General features: G+C 33.8%; 1 protein-coding gene across 1 annotated transcript in view; it reads left to right on the top strand.

Moving 5' to 3' along the window:
* Positions 1-18,159, top strand: part of HDX (highly divergent homeobox) — a 175,507-nt gene extending 157,348 nt beyond the window's left edge. The window contains exons 9-10 of the mRNA XM_032251400.1: positions 6,088-6,210; positions 14,044-18,159. Coding sequence (XP_032107291.1) covers positions 6,088-6,210; positions 14,044-14,169 — 249 coding nt within the window. The 3' untranslated portion in view covers positions 14,170-18,159. The remainder of the gene's footprint in view (positions 1-6,087; positions 6,211-14,043) is intronic.
* The last annotated feature ends 6,840 nt before the right edge of the window (positions 18,160-24,999 follow it).

Below are 24,999 nucleotides of genomic sequence, written 5' to 3'. Positions count from 1 at the left end.
ATTTTAAAATTTTTCAACTCACATCATGTGAACTTTGTTACTTCTAAAGGAAACGTAAGTGAAACCTCATATAGCAGTTCCTGTTACTGATTTCAGGATGTTTTAAAAAGCCTTACCAGTTTAGAAATTTGATCTGTCTTCAGAGAAAATTTTGTACTCTAGTTGTATACACATCCGAATATTTCTTCTTTGGGGATGAAAACCAGGTTGTTAATATCTTAAGTAAGATTATGTGTCACTTAATGAGGGGATACATTCTAAGGAATGCATTGTGAGGCAATTTTGTCATTGTGCAAAACGTCATGGAGTGTACTTACACAGACCTAGATGTATATAGCCTATTACACACCTAGGGTATATGGTATAGTCTATTGTTTCTAGGCTACAAACCTGTACAGCATGTCACTGTACTGAATACTGTAGACAATTGGAATACAATGGTAAGTATTGTGTATCCAATCATAGAAAAGTTAATGCATTGCACTATGATGATATGACGGCTACATCATCACTAGGTATAGACATTTTTCAGCTCCATTATAATTTTATGGGATTATTATCACTATACGTGGCACATTGCTGACTGACACATTGTTATATAGCACATGATGATATATTCATCATAAACTTCTTGTAAGCAGAGGCTTACTTTATTCGCCTGTGTGTTACCTGGTTGAGAGCCTGACACATAGTTGTTCAACTATAACTATAGTTATAGTAGTTGCTAAGTGAGTAAACAAAAGACCTAATTTATCTTTGGAAATAATTTTAAAACTATTATGTAAGTAGTCATTTATATAAAATAAGGAGCTGGATTATTATATTTTTCCCTAACACTGAATTATACAGTCTTTCATTATTGAGATTTAATGCAGCAAATTGAAAGAATGTTTCCAATGGTGCATTTGATAGCTATCACTATGCAACCATGAATACTCCTTTTGGTTGTAGTGGAGTTTGTGATTGAGATACATCACTAGAAATCCATGTTGTTAGGAATTCTAACTAACACAAAATACTTATGAGACATGTTGATGGGCTCAGTACCTGAGGCAGCAGTAACTGCATCATAAAATAGCACCTCGGACTTGGCAGCCATTAATAGCCTGCTCAGAGATCAAAGCTCTGGTCAACGTGGAACCTGGAATCCTCCTTACAATCATCTAGACAAAGAATTAACAAAGGTTATTCAAACTGTAGGTAGGGCTTTAACAACCATAAATATAAGATAGATCTTGTTTTATGAAATTCAGTATCTGATGTTATGATACTAGTTTCTCTCATAAGTATTGATTTACTTAGAAAATCTTGAAAGTACACATAAATTACTGCCTGGTATCTAGAAAGACTTTAATAGGCTTGCAAAGCAGCTCTGAGAAGAAAATGCCTGCAATATTAAATTATCTTAGAGCTGTTTATGTTTTTGCAACATTGCATAAATACTGAGGAGGAGAAATATTTGCATGAAGAATTGGAAATCTGCAAACCAAAAGATGCTTCATGACTTTTGCAAATGTGAATCCGTGTTTCTTAACACACTGTGAATGCAGCTCAGAAGAACTGTGCATTCCAACTGGATACTACTATAATGATGATGTATATCTCCTGCATTAGACAAGGCTTCCTGGTCAGCACTTTACTAATACTGCTGCTCCAGCAATGAATACACATAAAACAAAGGTTTAAAATTAGTAAAATATACTATGACAGGAACATGTTGAATTTTATTTTAATGCTTACTTGTAGTTTAGATTTTCATAGAGTGCCCCTGCATAAGAAATTTAACTTGTGCAGATGATTCACTTGATATTAATGGTCTGAAAAGAAGCAGTTTTATAGGTAAAATAAGTTCTTAACTAAGCTGATGAAATAAATGATATAGTAAACATGTTAATAAATTGAATATGATAAATACAACAGCATCCTCTTAATTGAAACAACAAAAACGTCCATAGAACCAATTAATTTTAATATAATATAATTTAATTTTTTGAACAAACGTTGTTCAAAATTCTGCTATGATTTTGAGTTCAGTTCTCCAGATGCAAAGAATAGTCATGGATTACTTTCATGTTTTTTGGAATTGTAAATGACTATTTATTTGCAATAATCTTTACTTTTCAATTGTAAAGCGACAAACGAGAATTGTGTATATTTATAGGGTACAAAATGATGTTATGATTTATGAATATAATGTGGATTAATTGAATCAAGATATGTAACATATCCATCACCACAAATACCATATTTTGTGGTGAGAACATTTCAAATTTACTCATAGTGATTTTGAAATGTACGACATATTATTATTTACTATATTTACCGTTCATGAAATTAAGCATGAAAAAAAGTATTTTGTTGTTGGAAAAACATGGAGATAATTGGAAAACAGTATGCTAAATGAAATAAGCTAGGAACAGAACTCCCACCATGTTCTCACTTATGTGTGCACTCAAAAACAATCAAATTCAAACAAGCAGAGAGTAGAATGGTGGTTATCGAGGGCTTGCAGGAGGTTGGCAAATAAGAAAATGATGGTCAGAGGATACAAAGTGTCAGTTAGAAGGAAAAGGTTTTATTTCCTCCATTTGGAATATACTTTATTTTTAACCAGGTTAATTGATGCATAATTTATCTACAATAAAATTCATCTCCTTAAGTATACAGTTAGATGAGTTTTGACAGGTGGACATAGTTGTGTAAACACCACCAAAATTTGTTTATTCACCTGCTAATGAAGTCTTGAACTGTTTCCAGTTTGGGTCTATTATGAATAAATATGCTATGAATATTCATATATAAGTCTTTTTATGACATGTGTTTTCATTTATCTTGGGTAAATTCCTCAAAGTAGAATTGCTGAGCCTTATAATAAGATAGATTATGTTGAATTTCATAAGAAACTGCTAAAATATTTTCTAGAGTAGCTGTATCATTTTACACTTTCACCAACAATGTATGTATTAATAAACCAAAACTAAAATTCTAAGTTTCCCAGTCATCTGAATAAGCCCCTCCTCTTGGCCAAGGGCATTCCAAAGTTAACCTGAAAAATTAGTTCAGGCCATGATGGGAAGCAGGAGCTGGCCATGCCTCATTATACCTTCCTCTCTTTTGGGTTACTGATAAAACAGATTCTTTAAGTCTGATAAGAAACACTTACAATCTATTCTCTCTGAAGCCTGCTACCTGGAGGCTTCATCTGCAAGATGAAACCTTGGTCTCCACAATCCCTAATCATAACTCAGATATTCCTTTCTATTGATAACCCTTACAAGCAATTGCCAATCCGAAAATCTTTGGATCTGCATTTAACATAGAAGCCTCTGCTTCCAGTTGCTCCTCCTTTCTTGTCCAAATCAATGTACAACTTACCCATATAGATTTATGCCTTGTCTTTCTAAAATGCATAAAACCAAGTTGTGGCCCAATCACAATCACCTTAGGCACATTTCTTGGGATCTCCTGAGGGCTGTGTACAGTCCATTGATCACTCATATTTTGCTCAGAATCAACCTCTTCAAATATTTTATAGAGTTTGACACTTTTTGTCAACATGTATGGGACTTCTAATTGCTCCACATTCTTGTCAGCACTTGGTATTGTCAAGCTCTTTAACTATAGTAGTATATCAGTACTAGTACCTCATTGGGGTTTTAATCTGTGTATCTTTAAGGACAAATGATATTAAGCATCTTTTCATGTGGTTATTGGTCATTCAGATACCTTATTTGATGAAGAAAGTGTTCAAATATTTTGCTTTTTACTTTGTTGCTTATAACAGTTCTTTATGTGATCTGAATCGAGGTCCTTTTTCAGATATATGATTTGAAAATATTTTCTCCCAACATATGGCTTTTATTTTTATTTTCTTTACAATATCTTTTAAAAAGCAAAGTTGTTTTTTGTATTATTTTGTTTTGTTTGTTGACATAGGGTCTCACTGTCACCCAGGCTGAAGTGCAGTGGTGTGATCATGGCTCACTGCAACCTCAAACTCCTGGGCTCAAGCCTCATTTTTAAAAATAAATCTTTCATGAGGCTAGGCACAATAACATATCCCTGTAATACCAACACTTTGGGAGACTGATATGGGAGGATCACTTGAGACCAGGAATTTAAGACCAGCCTGGGCAAAATAAAGAGACCCCATATCTACAAAAAAGTTAAAAAATAATTAACCAGGCATAGTGGTGCCTGCCTGTAGTCTAGCTACTGACTTGTGAGGATCCCTTGAGCCCAGTAGTTCAAGGTGGCAGTGAGCTATATTTGATTTAACTAAATGAATAAAAATAAAAAGTCTTCTTTTTTTAAGTTTCATAATTTTTGTATTCTATTTAAGAGACTTTTTGCCTAACCCAAAGTAAAAAAGATTTTCTTCTCTGTTTTCCTCTAAAGTTTTAGTTTTATTATGCATTTTAGTTTTAGGTCTATGATCTATGTCTTGTTACATTTTATCTATTATGTGAGGTAAGGACTGATATATATATATTTTTTTGCATGTGGATTTACATTTGTTTAACCACTATTTGTTGAAAGACAATACTTTCTTTATCTATTGAGTGACCTCAGTAACTTTGTTGAAAATCGGTTGACCATTTTTGTGGGGATTTATTTCTGATATATTTTTTTCCATTGATTGATATGTCTACCCTTATGCAATACCACCCTTTCTTGATTACTGTGGCTTTTTATTTTTTTGAGATGGAGTCTCACTCTGTCGCCCTGGCTGGAATGCAGTGGTGTGATCTCAGCTCACTGCAATCTTTGGCTCATTACAACCTTCACCTCCTGGGTTCAAGCAATTCTCCTGCCTCAGGTTCCTGAGTAGCTGGGATTACAGGAGCATGACACCACGCCCAGCTAACTTTTATATTTTTAGTAGAGATGGGGTTTCACCATGTTAGTCAGGCTGTTCTCGAACTCCTGTGCTCATGATCTGCCCTCCTCGGCCTCCCAAAGTACTAGGATTACAGGCATGAGCCACTGTGCCCAGCCTACTATGGCTTTTATAGTAAATCTATGTTCATTATCTTATTTGAGTGTTATAGCCCTCAAAGCTAGAACTGTTAAGGGTTACCAGTATAATAACCATTTTGCTGATTAGTAAACAGAGTCACAGAGAGGTTAATTAGCCCATCCAAGTTTAAAATTATCAATAGACTTGGCACTAGAATACTCCCAAATATTAGTCCAGTGTTGTCATTTTGCCTATACAACTAGCAAAAACAGTAGAGTAACTGATTCTTACACCAATGGTACACAGTGGTATATTTTCAGTTATTTTTGGAATAACAGACTCCTATTTAATCTGTGGGGGCTCAGCAAAGAACTTAAAATAGTCAGTAATTTCAGGCTCTGCTTGGTGCAAAATAACCATTTAAGCTCTGAGTAGTTGGCTTTCTGAATGGCAAATTCAGCATTGCTGTGTCTGCCATTGCTTTTTGGGTTAATTGGAATCTATCTATTCTTAATCTTTTTTGTTTTTAGATGGAGTCTCACTCTTGTTGCCCAGGCTGGAGTGCAGTGGTACGATCTCGGCTCGCTGCAACCTCTGCCTCCCAGGTTCAAGTGCTTCTTCTGCCTCAGCCTCTTGAGTAGCTGGGACTACAGATGCATGCCACCATGCCTGCCTAATTTTTGTATTTTTAGCAGAGACGAGGTTTTACCATGTTGGCCAGGCTGGTCTCAAACTCCTAACCTCAGGTGATCCGCCCACTTCAGCCTCCCAAAGTGCTGGGATTACAGGCATGAGCCACCATGCCCAGCCTCTATTCTTAATCTTAATCTGTTTGCTAATTAGCCTTGATATAGAAGGGGTACTTCCCAGAAGGGAGCTGTTTTTTGTTTTCTCTTTTACTGGAACCAATTGGATTGGTTTCTGATCTTATAAATTGTTTTCTATTAGTGATTTGCTTAAAAGGCAGCCTATCATTTCCTTCTGTGCTTTGTATTCCTTTATGTTAGCATTTGGTTTTCTTCATTTCCCTCCTAATTTGATGGTTCTTTAGAATTTTATTATGCATCAAACATGTACAGTCCAAGTTTACATAAGGTAACTGTATCACTTGATATTTTCTCTTTCAGAATGAAGAAGTCAAATTCATTGAAAATGAGCTAGAGATTCAAAAGCAAAAATACTTTAAACTTCAGACTTTTGTTAGAAGCTTGATACTAGCTATGAAAGCTGATGATAAGGAACAACAGCAGGTAGGTCCCAGGAGAGACTAGTAAACTGCAATGTATCAAGTCAAAAAATGGCGTGTCGCACTTGGGTTGTTCATATGTTTTCATTTTTATACTTCATGTCTGCTTGGCATGGAGGAAATGTTTGTTATTTCATGACCTTTGCAAAACAGTTTTCTTGAGAATAGGTGTTCAGATTTTATGTGCTGCTTCAATGGAAAATCAAAATAATTCATTAACATGCTTTTAGTTTCAGGCTAGTATTTAGGTGGGGAAAATAATTTTAAATTAATTTCAAAGAAATTTCTGAAAATGTTGATAGAGACTGGACTACTCTAACTAGAGAGGCATATATTTTGGGACCTTTTGTGAATGAAAAAGTTAAAGCATTTCTTTGCCTTTCTTCTGGATCTTAGTTTCCTGCCAACCCCCACCACAGTTCACAAATATTTGGACATCTTCTATTCTGTAATGTGTTGCTCATCAGGAAGACAGTATGAATTATTTTGTGATATTCTTAGCGTCCACAGTGCATCACTTACTTTTCCCAATTTAAATATTTCAATATTTGAATTTTCGACTTCAAAGATGAAAAATATTATATTTTCCATGTTACTGTGGGTTTTTGTTTACAAGTTCCTCCCAAATTACATTTTGTGTCTCATATTTTCATGTGAAATCTATATAATAATTTGTTAGGCTTGCTAAAAATTATAAAATTATAATAAATGTTTCATTTAATATTAAATAATACCATATATTCATTTGAGCTATATATTATTATGCTGATTCCTTGTCAGTGTTCTATATGAGTAGTGTGAGACACAGGTAACCATTATTTAGGAAGAGTCTCAGAGGTTTTTATTCATCAAGGAATGTCAGGAATACAAATATTCATCTCTTATATCAAAGAAAGATTGCATGTATATAGCCCACCCCAGATATCTCTAAGAAAAAAGATTAAAGCCATAGAATCCCATAAGCCTCCCTTTTTTTTTCAAAGAAATAGCCTCTATGTATTTTACTGAAGTGCTGAACCACAAAATTGAAACTAATAAATTTACTAATGAGGCACAAATCAGCATGTATATTATGTGTAAAGTTTTATGAATTTTGCTCCCTGTGCAGCCCCCACACCCACAGACATTCCAAGACAGTAGCTTTCAAATACCTTTGCCAACTTCATTTAAGCATATTGGTTTATTTTGAGTTATGTATATTCCACGACATACTGAAAATGTGTTTGCTTTTTAGAAACCTAAAATGTAGATTTTAAATGAACATGGTCCCAGGAATACGGTAAATTTTAAATAACTGTGAATAAATAAAATTAGGTACAAGCAGAGTAATAACTTGAAGTGTGGCCGTGGTTTTGAAAGTCATAGCATGATTTTGAATTGAGAGTTATACGGTCAACTAACTAGCAAGATTCCGTCTCTTGATATCTAGAAATAGCACAGAGATTCCATTTTATTCTCTAATTCTAATCTCATTCCTGGTTTGATTATTTTCCCAAGACAAATTATGAATAAGAAATATAACTAATGTGCATTTTAATTTTTCCCTTCCTCTTCTACTTTTCCTTTGATGAAAGACTAATAAATGAGTATATGGATAAAAATTGGCTGAAAGAACATGATTCAAAAATTGTAGTGAACCGCATAACCAGTATAATCAGCAACAAATAGAAACTACTAATTTGTATAATTAAGACTGAATATAATGAATCTCAGAATATGGTCACAAAATACAGAAAACACAAATCGTAGTTCAGGAAAGTTATCTAGGTAATTGCTTAAACTACTGATCTTTACATCATTAAATATTTATAGGTTTATTTCTGGAAGGAAATAAAAATTAATCTTTATTCTACCTAATAAAAGACAATCACGTGTCACTGATTTTTAATTTTAAAAAATCTTCGTCATTCTTTCATTAATCTTGATATGTGCAAGTTGAGTGAGACAAGTTGTCTACAGACTATTTTGGACCATTGAAGAAGGCCAGGGTTTACAAAAATATGATATTCTCTGACTGAAACACTAAATTACCCAAAGATTTTGTTGTTGTTGTTGTTGTTGCTTAAATCAATAGCCACTTTAAAGCCAAAGTAATATTTTCAGCATTATATTTAGTCATTAGTTATGGTCTTACTTCCTCTGACAATTCACTGTGTGACTGTGTGTTCCTAGGCAGATCAATTGTCTTTCTTGAACTTCAATTTCTCCACTTTGCAAGTGGGATAAGAATGATTAATACTACAGAACTTGATATTCATACCATACGGTCTAGAATAAATATTATGGAAACTGTTCATATGGAAAATCTCTTGGGAAAAATGACAGTGAGGATAGTTGTCATTTATGAAACATTTGTAATAAAGAAAGTTAATTGTATACACTTTAGTATCTATGAAAAAGGCAATTACAACAATTGTTGTAATCCAAATATTTTTTTCAGTTGCAAATCTAGTAAGATATTGAAAGAATTTTAAAGTGGACCACATGTATTAGTAGTGCCCTATGCTGCCTCAGATATTAATTTTTTTATATTTTTACTGCATTTATTTTACTCAGTCATCTACTTATAATGCAGTAACAAAGAAATTAATGATAATGCTTCTCTGATTTGTACATCTCCCCACTAGAAATTAGAATATTATTAAATCTTATCCTCTTGACTTTCTGACTCTAAGGACATATTCAGTGAATGTTACTTTGAAAACTTTCTCCTCTTTAATATGGCATCTTCAAAATTGAAAAGTGAACTAAACCCAGTGATGTATTTCATATAGACTGATTAGCCAATGTCAAAAAAGGCTCCATTGCACTTGGATTGGATTAGTGGTAAACCATTTTTCTAGGAGAAAATGGCTCTGTGTCCTATGACTGCAATCTAGCACCTTAGAAAGCATATATTATCTTTAAGTTAGTTTACTGTGTAAATACTCTCAGTTCTAGCAATAGATTTATGCGAAATTTAATTTTATAAATAAATAATAACAGCTTGTCTGACAGATAGGGGTTAGTCTTTCCTTACAGAACCTGACAAAAATGAGAATGTTTTGATCTTGCCTCTGTGCTTCAAGGCAAAAAGTGTAGGATTTGTAGCTGCTACTTTTATTTTTAATACTTTAAGTTCTGGGGTGCATGGATAGAATGTGCAGGTTTGTTACATAGGTATACATGTGCCATGGTGGTTGCCTGCATTCATCACCCAGTCATTTACATTAGGTATTTCTCCTAGTGATATCAACCCACCCACCGCTATCCCTGCCCTATCCCCCCAACCCAAAACAAGCCCCAGTGTATGACGTTCCCCTCTCTGTGTCCATGTGTTCTCACTGTTCAACACCCACTTATGAGGGAGAACATGCAGTGTTTAGTATTCTGTTCCTATGTCAGTTTGCTGAGAATGATGGTCTCCAGCCTCATCCATGTCTCTGCAAAGGACATGAATGCATCCTTTTTTATGGCTGCATAGTATTCCATGGTGTACATGTGCCACATTTTCTTTATCCTATTTATTATTGATGGGCATTTGGGTTGGTTCTTTGCTATTGTGAACAGAGCCACAATAAATATACGTGTGTATGTGCCTTTATAATAGAATGATTTATAATCCTTTGGGTATATACCCAGTAATGAGATTGCTGGGTCAAATAGTATTTCTATGTCTAGATACTTGAGGAATCGCCAAACTGTTTTCCACAATGGTTGAACAAATTTGCACTCACACCAACAGTGCAAAAGCATTCCTATTTCTCCACATCCTCTCCAGCATCTGTTGTCTCCTGAGTTTTTAATGATCACCATTCTAACTGGCGTGAGATGGTATCTCAATGTGGTTTTTATTTGCATTTCTCTAATGACCAGTGATGATGAGCTTTTTTTCATATGTTTGTTGGCTACATGAATTTCTTCCTTTGAGAAGTGTCTGTTCATATACTTTGCCCAGTTTTTGATGAGGTTATTTGTTTTTTTCTTGTAAAACTGTTTAAGTTCTTTGTAGATTCTGGATAATAGCCCTTTGTCAGATTGGTAGATTGAAAAATGTTTTCCTATTCTGTTAGTTTACTGTTTCACTCTAATGATAATTTTTTTTTTTTTTCTGTGCAAAAGCTCTTAATTTTTGTATAAGGTGTAAGGAAGGGTTCCAGTTTCAGCTTTCTGCATAGCTAAGCCAGTTTTCTCAACATCATTATTAAATAGGGAATCATTTTTCCATTGCTTCTTTTTATTAGGTTTGTCAAAGATCAGATGGTTGTAGATGTGTGGCATTATTTCTGAGGCCTGTGTTCTGTTCCATTAATCTATATCTCTGTTTTGGTACCAGTACCATGCTGTTTTGATTGCTGTTTTGATTATTGTAGCCTTGTAGTATAGTTTTAAGTCAGGTAGCATGATGCCTCCAGCTTTTTTTTTTGTTTGTTTTGTTTTTTTTTTGTTTAGATTGTCTTGGCTATGTGGGATCTTTTTTGGTTCCATATAAAGTTTAAGGTGTTTTTTTCCAATTCTGTGAAGAAACTCAATGGCAGCTTGATGGGGATAGCATTGAATCTATAAATTACTTTGGGTGAGTGGCCATTTTCATGATATTGACTCTTCCTAACCATGAGCATCGAATGTTTTTCCATTTGTTTGTGTCCTCTTTATTTCCTTGAGCAGTGGTTTGTAGTTCTCCTTGAAGATGTCCTTCACATCCCTTGTTAGTTTTATTCCTAGGTATTTTATACTATTTGTAGCAATTATGAATGGGAGTTCACTTATGATTTGGCTCTCTCTCTGTCGTTGGTGTATAAGAATGCTTGTAATTTTTGCATGTTGATTTTGTGTCCTGAGGCTTTCCTGAAGTCGCTTATCAGCTTAAGGAGATTTTGAGCAGAGATGATGGGGTCTTCTAAATATACAATCAGGTCATCGGCTAATAGAGACAATTTGACTTCCTCTTTTCCTAACTTAATACCCTTTATTTCTTTTTCTTGCCCTGGCCAGAAATTCCAATACTGTATTGAGTAGGAGTGGTGAGAGATTGCATCCTTGTTTTGTGCTTGATTTCAAAGGAAATGCTTCCAGTTTTTTGCCTATTTAGGATAACATTGGCTGTGGGTTTGTCATAAATAGCTCTTATTATTTTCAGATAAGTTCCATTGATACCTAGTATATTGAGAGATTTTAGCATAAAGGACTGTTGAATTTTGTTGAAGGCCCCTCTACAGCTATTGACATAATCATGTGGTTTTGTCTTTAGCTCTGTTTATGTGATAAATTACATTTATGGATATGTGTATGTTGAACCAGCCTTGCATCCCAGGGATGAAGCTGATTTGATCATGATGGATAAGCTTTTTGATGTGCTGTTGGATTTACTTTGCCAGTATTTTAATGAATATTTTTGCATTAATGTTCATCATGGATATTGGCCTGAAATTTTCTTTTTAGTTGTGCCTCTACCAGGTTTTGGTAACAGGGTGATATTGGTCTCATAAAATGAGTTAGAGAGGATTCCCTCTTTTTGTATTGTTTGGAATAGTTTCAGAAGGAATGGTGCCAGCTCCTCTTTGTAAAGCAGTGGTTGCAATCCTAGTCTCTGATAAAACAGACTTTAAACCAACAAAGACCAAAAGAGACAAAGAAGGTCATTACATAATGATAAAGGGATCAATGCAACTAGAAGAGCTAACTATCCTAAATATGTAAGCACCCAATACAGGAGCACCCAGATACATAAAGGAAGTTATTAATGACCCACAAAGAGACTTCGACTCCCACACAATAATAGTGCGAGACTTTAACATCCCACTGCCAATATTAGACAGATCAATGAGACAGAAAATTAACAAGGATATGCAGGACTTGAACTCAGATCTGGACTAAGCAGAACTAATAGACATCTATAGAACTTTCCACCCCACACCCACAGGATATACATTCTTCATAGCACCACATCATACTTATTTTAAAAGTGACCACATAATTGGAAGTAAAACACTCCTCAGCAAATGCAAAAGAACAGAAATGATAACAAACAGTTTCTCAGACCACAGTGCAATCAAATTAGAAATAAGGATTAAGAAACTCACTCAAAACTGCACAAATACATGGAAACTAATCAACCTGCTCCTGAATGACTACTGGATAAATAACAAAATAAGGCAGAAATAAAGATGTTCTTCAAAAGCAATGAGAATGAGAACACAACATACCAGAATCTTTGGGACACATTAAATCAATGTGTAGAGGGAAATTTATAGCACTAAATGCCCACAAGAGAAAGGAGGAAAGATGTAAAATGGACACACTAATGTCACAACTAAAAGAACCAGAGGAACAAGATCAAACAATTTTATAAGCTGGTAGAAGGCAGGAAATAACTAAGATCAGAGCAGAACTGAACGAGATAGAGACACAAAAAACCCTTCAAAAAAGTCAATAAATCCAGGAGCTGTTTTTTTTTTTTTTTTGAGAAGATCAACAATATTGATAGATCGCTATCCAGACTAATAAAGAAGAAAAGAGAGAAGAATCAAATAAATGCAATAAAAAATGATAAAGGAGATATCACCACCGATCCCACAGAAATACAAACTATCATCAGAGATTACTACAAACAATTCTATGCAAATAAATCAGTAAATCTAGAAGAAATGGATAAATTCCTGGACACTTACACTCTCCCAAGACTAAACCAGGAAGAAGTTGAACCGCTGAATAGAACAATAACAAGGTCTGAAATTGAGGCAGCAATTAATAGCCTACCAACCACAAAAAGTTCAGGACCACATGGTTTCACAGCCAAATTCTACCAGAGTTACAAAGCTGTCACTTCTTTTAGTAAAGAGAATGACTGCATACTGTCTCATTTCAACAGTGGATTTCATATGTTATCTAACATGGCCTTTCTGTTCCTTAATTGGGTAGTGACAAGTTTTATTTGTTCCTGTTCCATTGGTCCTTATTTACCACTGCATCAAAAGCCCAATTACAATTAATACTGTCTAAAAAATGCCAGATACTGTACATTAATTTTAGAATTGGAAGCAGCAAACCAGCCATTTAGTTCAAAATTCCTCACGGTCAAATGAACATCAGTATTGTCCGCCACCTAAAACTTGATTAATCATTTATTTCTTTAGTATGAGTGCATGTTCTACAACTTCAGATAAAACGATTAGACCATGACAAAGCTTAGTTCATCGTTCTTGGATTATCCTTATTACTCCAGCAGAGAAATGAGCAGCCCTCCAGATACATCATAACTACAGCAGATCCACTGATTCAGCTGTGCCCAGGTGGGTGCTTGGCTATCTCCAGGTATGAACACAGCGTTAGGAAAGAAAAAAAAGATACTTGGTCTTTTCAAGTTGTTAAAATGTAGTGGCTGAAAGTTTTTCCTATCTACTAAGTTCTTTCTCACACTGAAGAACAAAAAAGTCTTTTGTTAAATACAGTCTTCTACAAAGGACAGCGTAACTGGCATGAATATTTTAACAAAGAATGCAATTTTAAATCCTTTTAACAGTGATCAATGCACACTCAAAACTAGTATGAAAATCACTAACCTCAAATACTTCAAAGCACTTGGTCCAGAAAAGTTGCCCATTTCCCTCCTAATTTCCCTTTTGTACAGGTTTCACTCTACACAATTCACACTTTCAACATCAAGAATTTTGTTACTTTCTTAATAATGTATGAAGAACTTTCTTTTAGGTAAGGTATTGTCTAAGAACCTGAAATAGAAATTATTATTTAAATCCATAAGGATAATTCACTATAAGAGGACTACAGCTATTAACATAAAATCAGATAACGATCTATCCACATACTAATCCAAAAAATGTATATTTTTTTTATTCAGGCACTGCTGTCAGATTTACCTCCTGAATTAGAAGAAATGGATTTCAATCATGCCTCGCTGGAGCCTGATGATACCTCATTCAGTGTTTCTTCTTTATCAGAGAAAAATGTCTCAGAAAGTTTGTGATTTCAATTGGAGGGAATATATAATACAGCCTTTTGGCTTCCTAACAGGTGTGCATTTCAAGATAACTGCATTCGGTTGCCCTGATATTCTTTAGTTGGGAAAACACGTTGTTGAAACGGACATATTCTGTGAAGAATATAAAAGATATAATGGCTACAGTGCAAAAAATATAGGTGAAATTTAAAATCATTGAGAGAGTTTTTTTTTAACTGATGGAACTCTGGAAAAAAAAACTTATATCTAAGTTCGACCAGTTTAACCCTGAAATTCGTTATGTTTCATTACTGACCAGAGTCAAAATAACAAAAGACATTTCAGCATCGCTTATCAAGTTGGTACAGCTTGATTAGTCTTGTTTTTGTAGCCATTACATCTTCTTTCTTCTTCTCTCCTTTTCATATCATCCACATACACTTTTTCTCAGGAAAGTGGACTGAACATTTAAAACAAAACGTTAAAAATTTATTTAACTAATTATTTAGTGAGTTCTTGGACTTATTTTTTAACCCTTATGAGAATTTGACTTAAGCTAATGATTGAATATTGAAATGCTTACAGGTATGTAATTGTAAATTGCTAGTGTTATCCTATTATCTAACCCAAATATTTGTGTGGGGGTGGGGAAGCACAATGGAAAGGTAATTTAACCAATATAAAATCAAATAAATTACTAAGTGTACAGAAACAAAATGTTGTCAAAATTAGTCTTGATGGGGACTCTTCATTACTACAAATGACAAATATTTATATGATTGACATTCTAGTAGTAAATTTGTATAACTGAGTTAGATGAAGTATTACTCAAGTATTTTAAATTTATCACCATCTTTATAATTCTTTTTTAGTTCTTACATGTTATGAAACAGGAAATCAAGGTAAGCTGCTGAGATTTTTTAAAAATTTAGTCATTCAGCTTTGCCACAATATACCTCATTTCCACATGAGGCCTGTACAGAGCCATCAGCCAAGGATAGTATTCAAAAAGAGTTATACTACTTTGGTTGTAAATCACAGTCCTCTGAATTCCCTGAATACTATTCTATGAGTACACACCTAAAATGGGCAAGCTACCCAGTTGTTCTATTAGTAGGTACCAGATGGCAACACACTGTAGACTGTTCTTTGCAGTCCTTCCTTTCCGGGGTACCAGATGGTATTACCAAGACCCATAGAAGGGAAAATGCCAGTTTCTCCCTAAGCTCACAGTGTCGTATATTTGTGACTTGGAAGTGTGGAATTGTGTTGCATGGTTAAATTACTATCTATACCTAAAAGATTAATGATGTAGCTAGATGGCTGTTTTGGTCATTCTCTTTAAAATTTGTTTTTAATTTTTAATTTTTGTGAGTACATAGCAGGTATTCAGATAGTTTTAAAATTTGTGATTAGAGCCAAATTTGATCTTGAAATTTACTAATACCAAATTAAGAATACAGAAAGGCAGTCATAAATATCTTTAACCTTGAAGTGTCCCCTCCTCCCCCACACACAAATAGGTAAGGTCCCATGGATAGTCTTTCATTTTGTCACTTATTTGTTTATATTGCTACCATACTACTGATATTGTTCCTTTGTTAGTAGGAATATTTCAGTGTTCAGGTATGCTTCCTTTTAGCTGAGAGCCATATGGAGTTTTATAAACAGTGGTAAATATTGATTGCTGACAAGTTAAATTCCATTCAGGGAAAGCAGCACGGAGTAACAGAATCTCAGATATTAGGATTAAATATACCAGTCACACTAATTCATCTATGAGATAAAGAGTTGTCCACATATACAGCAAATTTAAAAACCATTTCTTAAGTAGCATGAACAAATTCCAGGTCTTCAAGTCTCTCCTAGGGTCTGCTTCATAGCAATTTAGTTTATCTTTCAAATATAATTACTTCTGCTTCAATTTAAACCCCTTCTTATTTGGTTCTCATTGCAAATTAAGTATAGGTATACTGTCTTTAGTTTTTAACACTATGGATTGTATTGTCACACATCAGCCATTAGTCACTAAATCGAAAAATACTTGTTGATCTCCTGCTATAGAGAAGGCACTGTGCTGGACATTGGATTTCTTGGCAAGCTGTAAACCTCACAAATAATTATTTCTTGTGAACATCTTCCATGATATTAATAAACCTTATTTAAGTAGAATTTTTAATAGATTTAAGGGTTTTGTGAGGTGTGATTCTTAGAAGGATTTCTAGTCTATAATTTAGAGAGGAGCAGAGATGATCTTTTTGTCTCTGTTTAAAGTTTCGTTAAAATAGAAACTATATAAATCATAACAGTACATTTAGGACTCCTTTTGTCTTGAAATTTGTGTTTCAGCACCAGAATGTTTTTCTTCACCATCATTGGAATTAAAACACTTATAAAACAAAATGTGGCCATTCTGTAGCAGGAACCACAGGAAATACCTGTATCCAGAGAAAAAGAATCATAATTGTCAGATTGAAATTATGCATGGTAAATTCTGAAAAAGATGTCAAGGTCAAGTACTGAAAAGGTGTTATGAAGAAAGTATATTTTTCACATATGTAAATAGGAGTTGATTTTGAGATATGTTAGAGCAGGAAAGATTATCCGCTAATAAATTACTGTTGTGAACATCTTCAAGGCTGGGGATAAAAATCAGCTAACTAGTATTTCTTTCTTTAGGAGTTTAATAGTATTAAAACAGACCTTACTATCTGAAGGCTCTCTCAGGGAGACAGAAGCCAATGTGAAATAATAATAATAATAACTTCTTTTTTTCTTTCAAGTACATTTCTATGTCTGCTTTAATCTTAGAACAGTCAAGCAGTTTCTAAGCCAGAAACGTGTATGTAAGAGCACTTATCTTCCAAAATGTGTACATATGAAATAAAGGAAGGTATTTTCTTCTTTTCAGCCAAGCTAAACTTAGTCACAAGTAAATGAGAATCACAATTGCTCTGGAGAATAGGAAAACTTAGCACATGCAAAGAAAACCTTAAAAGAAAATTGGTCTCTTCATGGAAACTGGGGATGTTTTGTTGTAAAGTGAGTTATCAACAGCAGGAATGTTATATTGCCATTGCAAGCATGTGATAGAAATGTTTTGTTATTGTTGGAGAAGAAAAGGCTGAGACCCACTTATATTCTGTCCTCTCTATTCGACCAAGACCTCAAAAGATGTCAAAGAAACCATTTCTCCAAAGACAGCAACATCTATTGTGAGGCACTTTCATATTCAGCAGTCTGTAAGTTTGTAGGAGGAAACATAAGTGGTGAATTTTAAATGATTCTGGGCTCTAAAATTGACTTTGTTGCCTTTTTTGGTGGGGGTGGTGGTATTGGGATTCAGCCCATTTCCAAGGGATAGTTTCCTCTTCTCAGACAAATAGTTTATTATCATTTTTAAAAGAAATTCTGAAAACTTTAACTCCTGCCCTTCTTTCATATTACAGTTGTGTTATTCCAAAAATATTGCCTACTTTTTAAATATATTAGATTTGCATTCAGATCTTAAACATGCAAAAATGTGATAGGTTAGACTTTTAAAGGAGTTATCAGTACCACTGTATCTAAATGAGAGGTAAATGGGTAGATTTCTCTTTGAAGCTGATATTTTCCTTGGCAGACAGCACTGTATCATGCTCTTCACCAAGTTATGCTCTGTAATGCTGTAATAGAGGAGGCTACTAACTTGTGAACCTACAGTCAACACACTGTTGCTGAAAACAAACTGATTAAGAGCAGATTTGCTAGGGGGAAGAAAGAGTAAAATGATATTTTCATGCAAATGTATTTAAAATTGTTTCATTAAAATATATACTGAGTGTATACTGCTCCACATTAAAATTTTATTTTGCATTAACTTGTTAAGTAATTAATTTTAGCAATCCTGCATCCCATTTTACTAGTACTACCTCTGAAATATACTGTCACCTTAAGACCATGTCAGACTGTAATGTGAATTTTTGTAGAGTGTTTATTTAAACTTTTATAGAGGCAATAAATGATTTCCAATGAATAGACATGCATTTCTTTATTTTAATATTTCTTTTTATAAGCCTTTGTATTGTAAGCACTTTCTCCTTTTAAAATGGATTATTTTCTTCCCAAAATATGGTTCTGATAAAAAGAAAAATGTAGAGGCTAATAAGGTGTTGGGGGTCAAAGAAGGGAGAAAATGGAGTGCTCATATGAAACTTAGTTGATTTCCAAGCTGATTTGTGTACCGTCCTTAATTGACTTTACTTAACTCCAATACTAATGAAATAAAGTGAATATTTTTAAAAAGACAACAGGTATGTCCACAATATTGTATTTAAATGGTAACATCAGCAAGTAAATTGCCACAGTATAATAGAGTATTATTTTTATGTGAGGTTTTTCTGTTTGTTTTGTTTTAATGTGGCGATGTTGTATCTAACTTTTTCTGGTCCGTTTTGATACTAGTTAAGTATGCTTTTAATTTTTGTGAAATATGCTCATGCCTTTTACCAGTTAAAACTCTTCATGTTACCTTACTAGTGGGGGAGGAATAAGAAGCGGCAAATGCTGTGTTTAAAATAGCATAACAGCAGTTTTTCTTCCCAGTTGGTCAATATTCAAGAACATTGCAGGGAGTAAATCATGAACAAATGAGCATTTCAAATGACTGAATTCTTTCTCAGATCTGCAAAAATATTGACTTAAGATCGTGAAATAATTTGATTTTAGATAAGTCAATAAATACCATTGCAATTCTATTTAAAAGACAAGTCAATGGATACAAGTTCATGAAATTGAATGATATTTTTCACATCAAATGAAACTAAGTAAGTTTCACATTTTTGTTTATATTTCTTTATAAAAGTAATAAACGTTAATTGCAGAAATTTTAGAAAATGTAAAAAGAAATATTTAAACAAAGAACCACTTGTAATCCCATCACCCACTAAGAATCGTTATTACATTTTAGAATATTTCATTCTAGTCCTTTCTTCCACATATTATGTTCTCAAACGTATATTTACAAAACTGGAATTTTGCTGAATATGCAGATATGTGTCCTGCTTTTTCTCTTAAAAATTTACTGAGAGCATATTCCCATGTGAATTTGTCACAAAGTTATTTCTCCTCAATTACATTTGAACTCGGAGGGGGAAAATATTTTTCGTTTCTTTTGACTTTTGTTTGTTTGCTTGTTTTGAAGGGTTTTATTCACCTGAGGTTATTTTTCCAGTTTTTTATTTTTTGAATTATTGTTGGTACACAGTAGGTGTGTACATTTCCACCAGTAGTGTACAAGGATTCCTTTTTTCCACATTCTCGCCAGCATTTTTTATTACGTGTCTTTTAGATAGAAGCCATTTTAACTAGTGTGAGATGATATCTCATTTTAGTTTTGATTTGCATTTCTCTGATGATCAGTGAAATTGAGCACCTTTTCATATGTCTGTTTGCCATTTGTCTGTCTTGAGAAATGTCTATAAAAATCTTCTGACCATTTTTTAATCAGATTATTATATTTTTTTCTATAGAGTTGTTTGAGCTCCTTATATTTTCTGGTGATTAATCTCTTGTCAGATAGGTAGTTTGCAGATATCTTCTCCTATTCTGAGGGTATTCTTTTCTTTTTATTGATTGTATCGTATGCTGTACAGAAGCTTTTTAACTTGATGTGATGCCATTTGCCCATTTTTGTTTTCGTTGCTTCTGCTTTTGGGGTCTTATTCAAGAAATGTTTCCCCAGACAAATCTCCTGAAGATTTTCTTATAGTAGTTTAATGTCTTAGATTTAAGCCCTTAGTACACCTTTCTTTAAATTTTGTATATGGCAAGAGATAGGGGTCTATTCATTCTTCTGCATATGGATATCCAGTTTTCCTAGCTAGAACCATTTATTGAAGAGATTTTCTTTTCTCTAGCATATGATCTTGGCAACTTTGTCAAAAATGAGTTCACTGCAGGTATGTGGATTTGCTTCTGGGTTACTATGTTACACTGGTCTATCTGTCAGTTTTAATGCCGGTACCATACTGTTTTGTTAATTATAGCTCTGTAGTGTAATTTGAAGTAAGACAATGTCATTTCTCCAGTTTTGCTCTTTTTGCTTAGGCTAGCTTTGGCTATTCTAGGTCTTTTGTGATTTATATACATTTTAGAATAGTTTTTTATATTTCTGTGAAGAATACCTTCGGTATTTTGATGGGAATTGCATTAAATCTGTAGATTGCTTTGGGTAGTATACACATTTTAACAATAATGATTTTTCCAATAATGGAACATGGAATAGTATTCCATTTTGGGAGGATTCTCTTAAATTTCTTTCATTGGTGTTTTATAGCTTTCATTATAGAAATCTTTCACTTCTTTGCTTAATTCCTAGATGCTTAATGTGTGTCCATTATAAATGAAGCAACTTTTTATGTTTATTCTTCACATTGTACACTGTTGGCATTTAAGAATAGTACTAATTTTTGTATGTTGATTTTTTTCTCCTGCAATTTTCCTGAATTTGCTCATCAATTTTAATAAGTTTTTTGGTGGAGTCTTTAGATTTTTCCAAATCTAAGATCATATCATCAGCAAACAAGGATAATTGGACTTTTTTTGCTTCAAATTTGCATATGCTTTCTATCTTTCTCTGGTTTGACTGCTCTAGCTAAGACTTGCAGCACTATTTTTAAGAACAGTATTTACAGTGGGCATCCTTGTCTTATCCCAGATCTTAGAGGAAAGGCTTTCAGCTTTTTCTCACTCGATATGATAATAACTGTGGGTCTGTTGTATATGCCTTTTATTATGTTGGGGTATGTTCTTTCTATACCCAATTTTTTCATGGTTTTTATTATGAAAAGATGTTGAATTTTATCAAATGATTTTTTTCAGCATCAACTGAAATGCTCATACAGTTTTTATCCTTCATTATGTTGATATGATGTATCACATTGATTGATTTGTGTATGTTGAACTATACTTGCATTCCAGGGATCAATCCAACTTCATCATGATAAATAATCTTTCTAACATATTATTAAATTGTCTTGGCTTGTATTTTATTGTGTATTTTTGCATCAATATTCATCAGGGATATTGGCCTACAGTTTTCTTTTTATTTCTGTGCTGTTGTTTCTGGTATCAGGGTAATAACTTGCCTTGTAGAATGACTTTAGAAGTATTCCTTCTCTATTTTTTGTAATAGTTTGAGTAGGACTGGTATTGATTCTTCTTTAAATGTTTGGTAGAATTCAGCAGTGATGTCATCAGGTCCCGAGATTTTCTTCAGTGGGAGACATTTATTATGGCTTTGATCTTGTTCTTTATTTGTCTGCTTACATTTTGGACTTTCCTGGGTCAATCATAGCAGATTGTTGATATTTCTTCTAGATTTTCTAATGTATTGGCATATAGTTGCTCATAGTAGCCAATAATGATCCTTTTAATTTCTATAGTAAAAGTTGTAAAGTCTGCTTTTTCATTTCTAATTTATTTATATCTTCTCTCTTTCATTCTTAGTTGTCTAGCTAAAGTTTTATCAATTTTGTTTAACTTTTCAAAAAAAAGTAGCTTCATTGATCTTTGTTTATTTGTTTTTTAATTTCAATTTCATTTAGTTCTGCTCTGAACTTTATTATTTCTTCTCTTCTCCTAATTTCAGATTTGGTTTCCTACTGCTTTTCTAGTTTTTCAAGATGCAACATTAAATGTACATTTGAAGTGTTTTTTTTTCTACTTTTTTATTATACTTTAAGTTCTGGGGTACATGTGCTGCTCGTGCAGAATTGTTACATAGGTATACACATGCCATGGTGGTTTGCTGCATCCATCCCCCTGTCATCTACATTAGGTATTTCTCCTAATATTATCCCTCCCCAATCCCCAGACCCCCTGCTATCCCTCCACTAGCCCTGCCCTCAACCAGTCCCCAGTGTGTGATGTTCCTCTCCCTGTGTCTATGCATTCTCATTGTTCAACACCCACTTATGATTGAGAACATGTGGTGTTTGGTTTTCTGTTCTTGTGTCAGTTTGCTGAGAATGATGGTTTCCAGCTTCATCTATGTCCCGGCAAAAAAACATGAAATCATCAGTTTTCATGGCTGCATAGTATTCCATGGTGTATATGTGCCAAATTTTCTTTATCCGGTCTATTGATGATGGGCATTTTGGTTGGTTCCAAGTCTTTGCTATTGTAAACAATGACACAATGAACATACGTGTGCATGTGTCTTTATAATATAATGATTATAATCCTTTTGGTATATACCCAGTAATGGGATGGCTGGGTCAAATGGTAATTCTCTTTCTAGATTGCCACACTGTGTCCCACAATGGTTGAACTAATTTATACTCCCACCAACAGTGTAAAAGTGTTCCTATTTCACCACATCCTCTCTAGCATCTGTTGTCTCCTGATTTTTTTTAATGATCGCCATTCTAAATGGCGTGAGATGGTACCTCAGTGTGGTTTTGATTTGCATTTCTCTAATGGCCAGTGATGAGCTTTTTTTCATATGTTTGTTGGCTGCATAAATGTCTTCTTTTGCCTCTGCCCACTTTTTGATGGGGTTGTTTGTTCTTTTTCTTGTAAATTTGTTTGAGTTTTTTGTAGATTCTGGATATTAGCCCTTTGTCAGTTGCGGAGATTGCAAAATTTTTTTCCCATTCTGTTGCTTGCTGGTTCACTCTATTGATAGTTTCTTTTGCTCTGCTGAAGTTCTTAAATTTAATTAGATCCCTTTTATTGCCATTGCTTTTGGTGTTTTAGTCATGAAGTCCTTACTTATGCCTATGTCCTGAATGGTATTGCCTAAGTTTCCTTCTAGGGTTTTTGTGGTGTTAGGTCTTATGTTTAAATCTTTAACCCATCTGGAGTTAATTTTAGTATAAAGTGTAAGGAACGGGTCCAGTTTCAGCTTTCTGCATATGTCTAGCTAGTTTTCCCAACATTATTTATTAAATAGGGAATCCTTTCCCCATTGCTTTTTTGTTTTTTCAGGTTTGTCAAAGATCAGATGATTGTAGATGTGTGATGTCACCTTCAAGGCCTCTATTCTGTTCCATTTGTCTGAATCTCAGTTTTGGTACCAGTACCATGCTGTTTTGATTACTTTAGACTTTTAGTATAGTTTGAAGTCAGGTAATGTAATACCTCTAGCTTTTTTACGCAGACTCTTTTTTAGTTCCATATTAAATTTAAGGTGGGTTTTTCCAGTTCTGTGAAGAAGGTCAATGGTAGCTTGACTGGGATAGCATTGAATTTACTACTTTGGGCAGTATGGCCATTTTCACGATATGGATTCTTCCTAACCATGAACATGGAATGTTTTTCCATCTGTTTGTGTCCCCTTTATTTCCTTGAGTAGTGGTTTGTAGTTCTCCTTGAAGAGGTCCTTCACATCCCTTGCTAGTTGTATTCCAAGGTATTTTATTCTCTTTGTAGCAATTGCGAATGGGAGTTTGCTCCTGATTTGGCTCTCTGTTTCTCTGTTATTGGTGTATAGGAATGCTTTGATTTTTGCACATTGATTTTGTATCCTGAGACTTTGCTGAAGTTGCTTATCAGTTTAAGGAGATTTGGGGCTGAGATGATGGGGTCTTCTAAATATACAATCATATTGTCTGCAAATAGAGACAATTTAACTTCCTCTTTTCCTAATTGAATCCCCTTTATTTCTTTTACTTGCCTGATTGCTCTGGCCAGAACTTCCAATACTGTGTTGAATAGGAGTGGTGAGAGGACACCATTGTCTTGTGTTAGTTTTCAAAGGGAATGCTTCCATTTTTTGCCCATTCAGTATGATATTGGCTGTGGGTTTCTCATAAATAGCTTTTATTATTTTGAGATACATTCCATTGATTCCCAGTATATTAAGAGTTTTTAGCATGAAGGACTGTTGAATTTTGTCAAAGGCCTTCTCTGTATCTATTGAGATAATCATGTGGTTTTTGTCTTTCGTTCTGTTTTTGTGATGGATTGCATTTATAGATTTGCCTCTTAATACTGCTTTTTCTGCATACTATAGGTTTTGGTATGTTGTATTTGCAATACCATTTGTTTCAAAAAAAATTGTAAAGTTCCTTCTTAATTTCTTTATTTTCCATCTATTTGTATAGTTTTCAAAATTCCTCTTGTTATTCATTTCTAGTTTAATTCCTTTGTGGTCAGATATTATTTCAATTTTCTTAATGTTTTACAAATTGTTTTGTGACCTATAATATGGTTTATTTTTAAATGATCCATGTTCTGAGGAAAACAGTGTGTATTATTTAGCTCTTGGATGAAATGTTATATAAATGTCTATTAGATTCATTTTGTCTATAGTGCAGATTAGGTCTGATGTTTCTTTGTTTCCAGATTTCTTGTCTGGAAGATCTATCCAGTGATTAAACTGGTGTTGAAATCTCCAGCTATAGTTGTATGGAGTCTATCTTTCTCTTTTGGTCTAATCATATTTCTTTTATATATCTAGATGCTCCATTGTTTGGTGCATATGTATCTGAAAGTGTTATATCCTATTACTAAATTGACCCCTTTATCGTTATATAGTGACCTTCTTTGTTTTTATAGTTTTTGTTTTGAAATCTCTTTTGTCTGATACAAGTACAGCAACACTTACTCTTTTTTGGTTTCCATTGGCATAGAAGATCTTTTTTGAAACTTTTATTCTCAGTCTATGTGTGTCTTTATAGATGAAGTGTGTTTCTTGTGGGAGATAGATCTTGATTTTTGTCATGAAAACTGAGGAAGTCTGTGTCTTTTAATTGCAGAGTTTCATTTATTTACATTCAATATTATTATTGATAAGTAATGACTTACTCATGCCATTTTGTTGTTTGTTTTTTGGTTGTTTTATGGTCTTCTCTTCCTTCATTCTTACCTTCC

Source organism: Sapajus apella, unplaced genomic scaffold (genome assembly GCF_009761245.1).
Source record: "Sapajus apella isolate SASKATOON/1434 unplaced genomic scaffold, GSC_monkey_1.0 scaffold75, whole genome shotgun sequence".
NCBI classification, from domain to species: Eukaryota; Metazoa; Chordata; class Mammalia; order Primates; family Cebidae; genus Sapajus; species Sapajus apella.
This window is presented reverse-complemented; position numbering and strand designations above follow the sequence as displayed.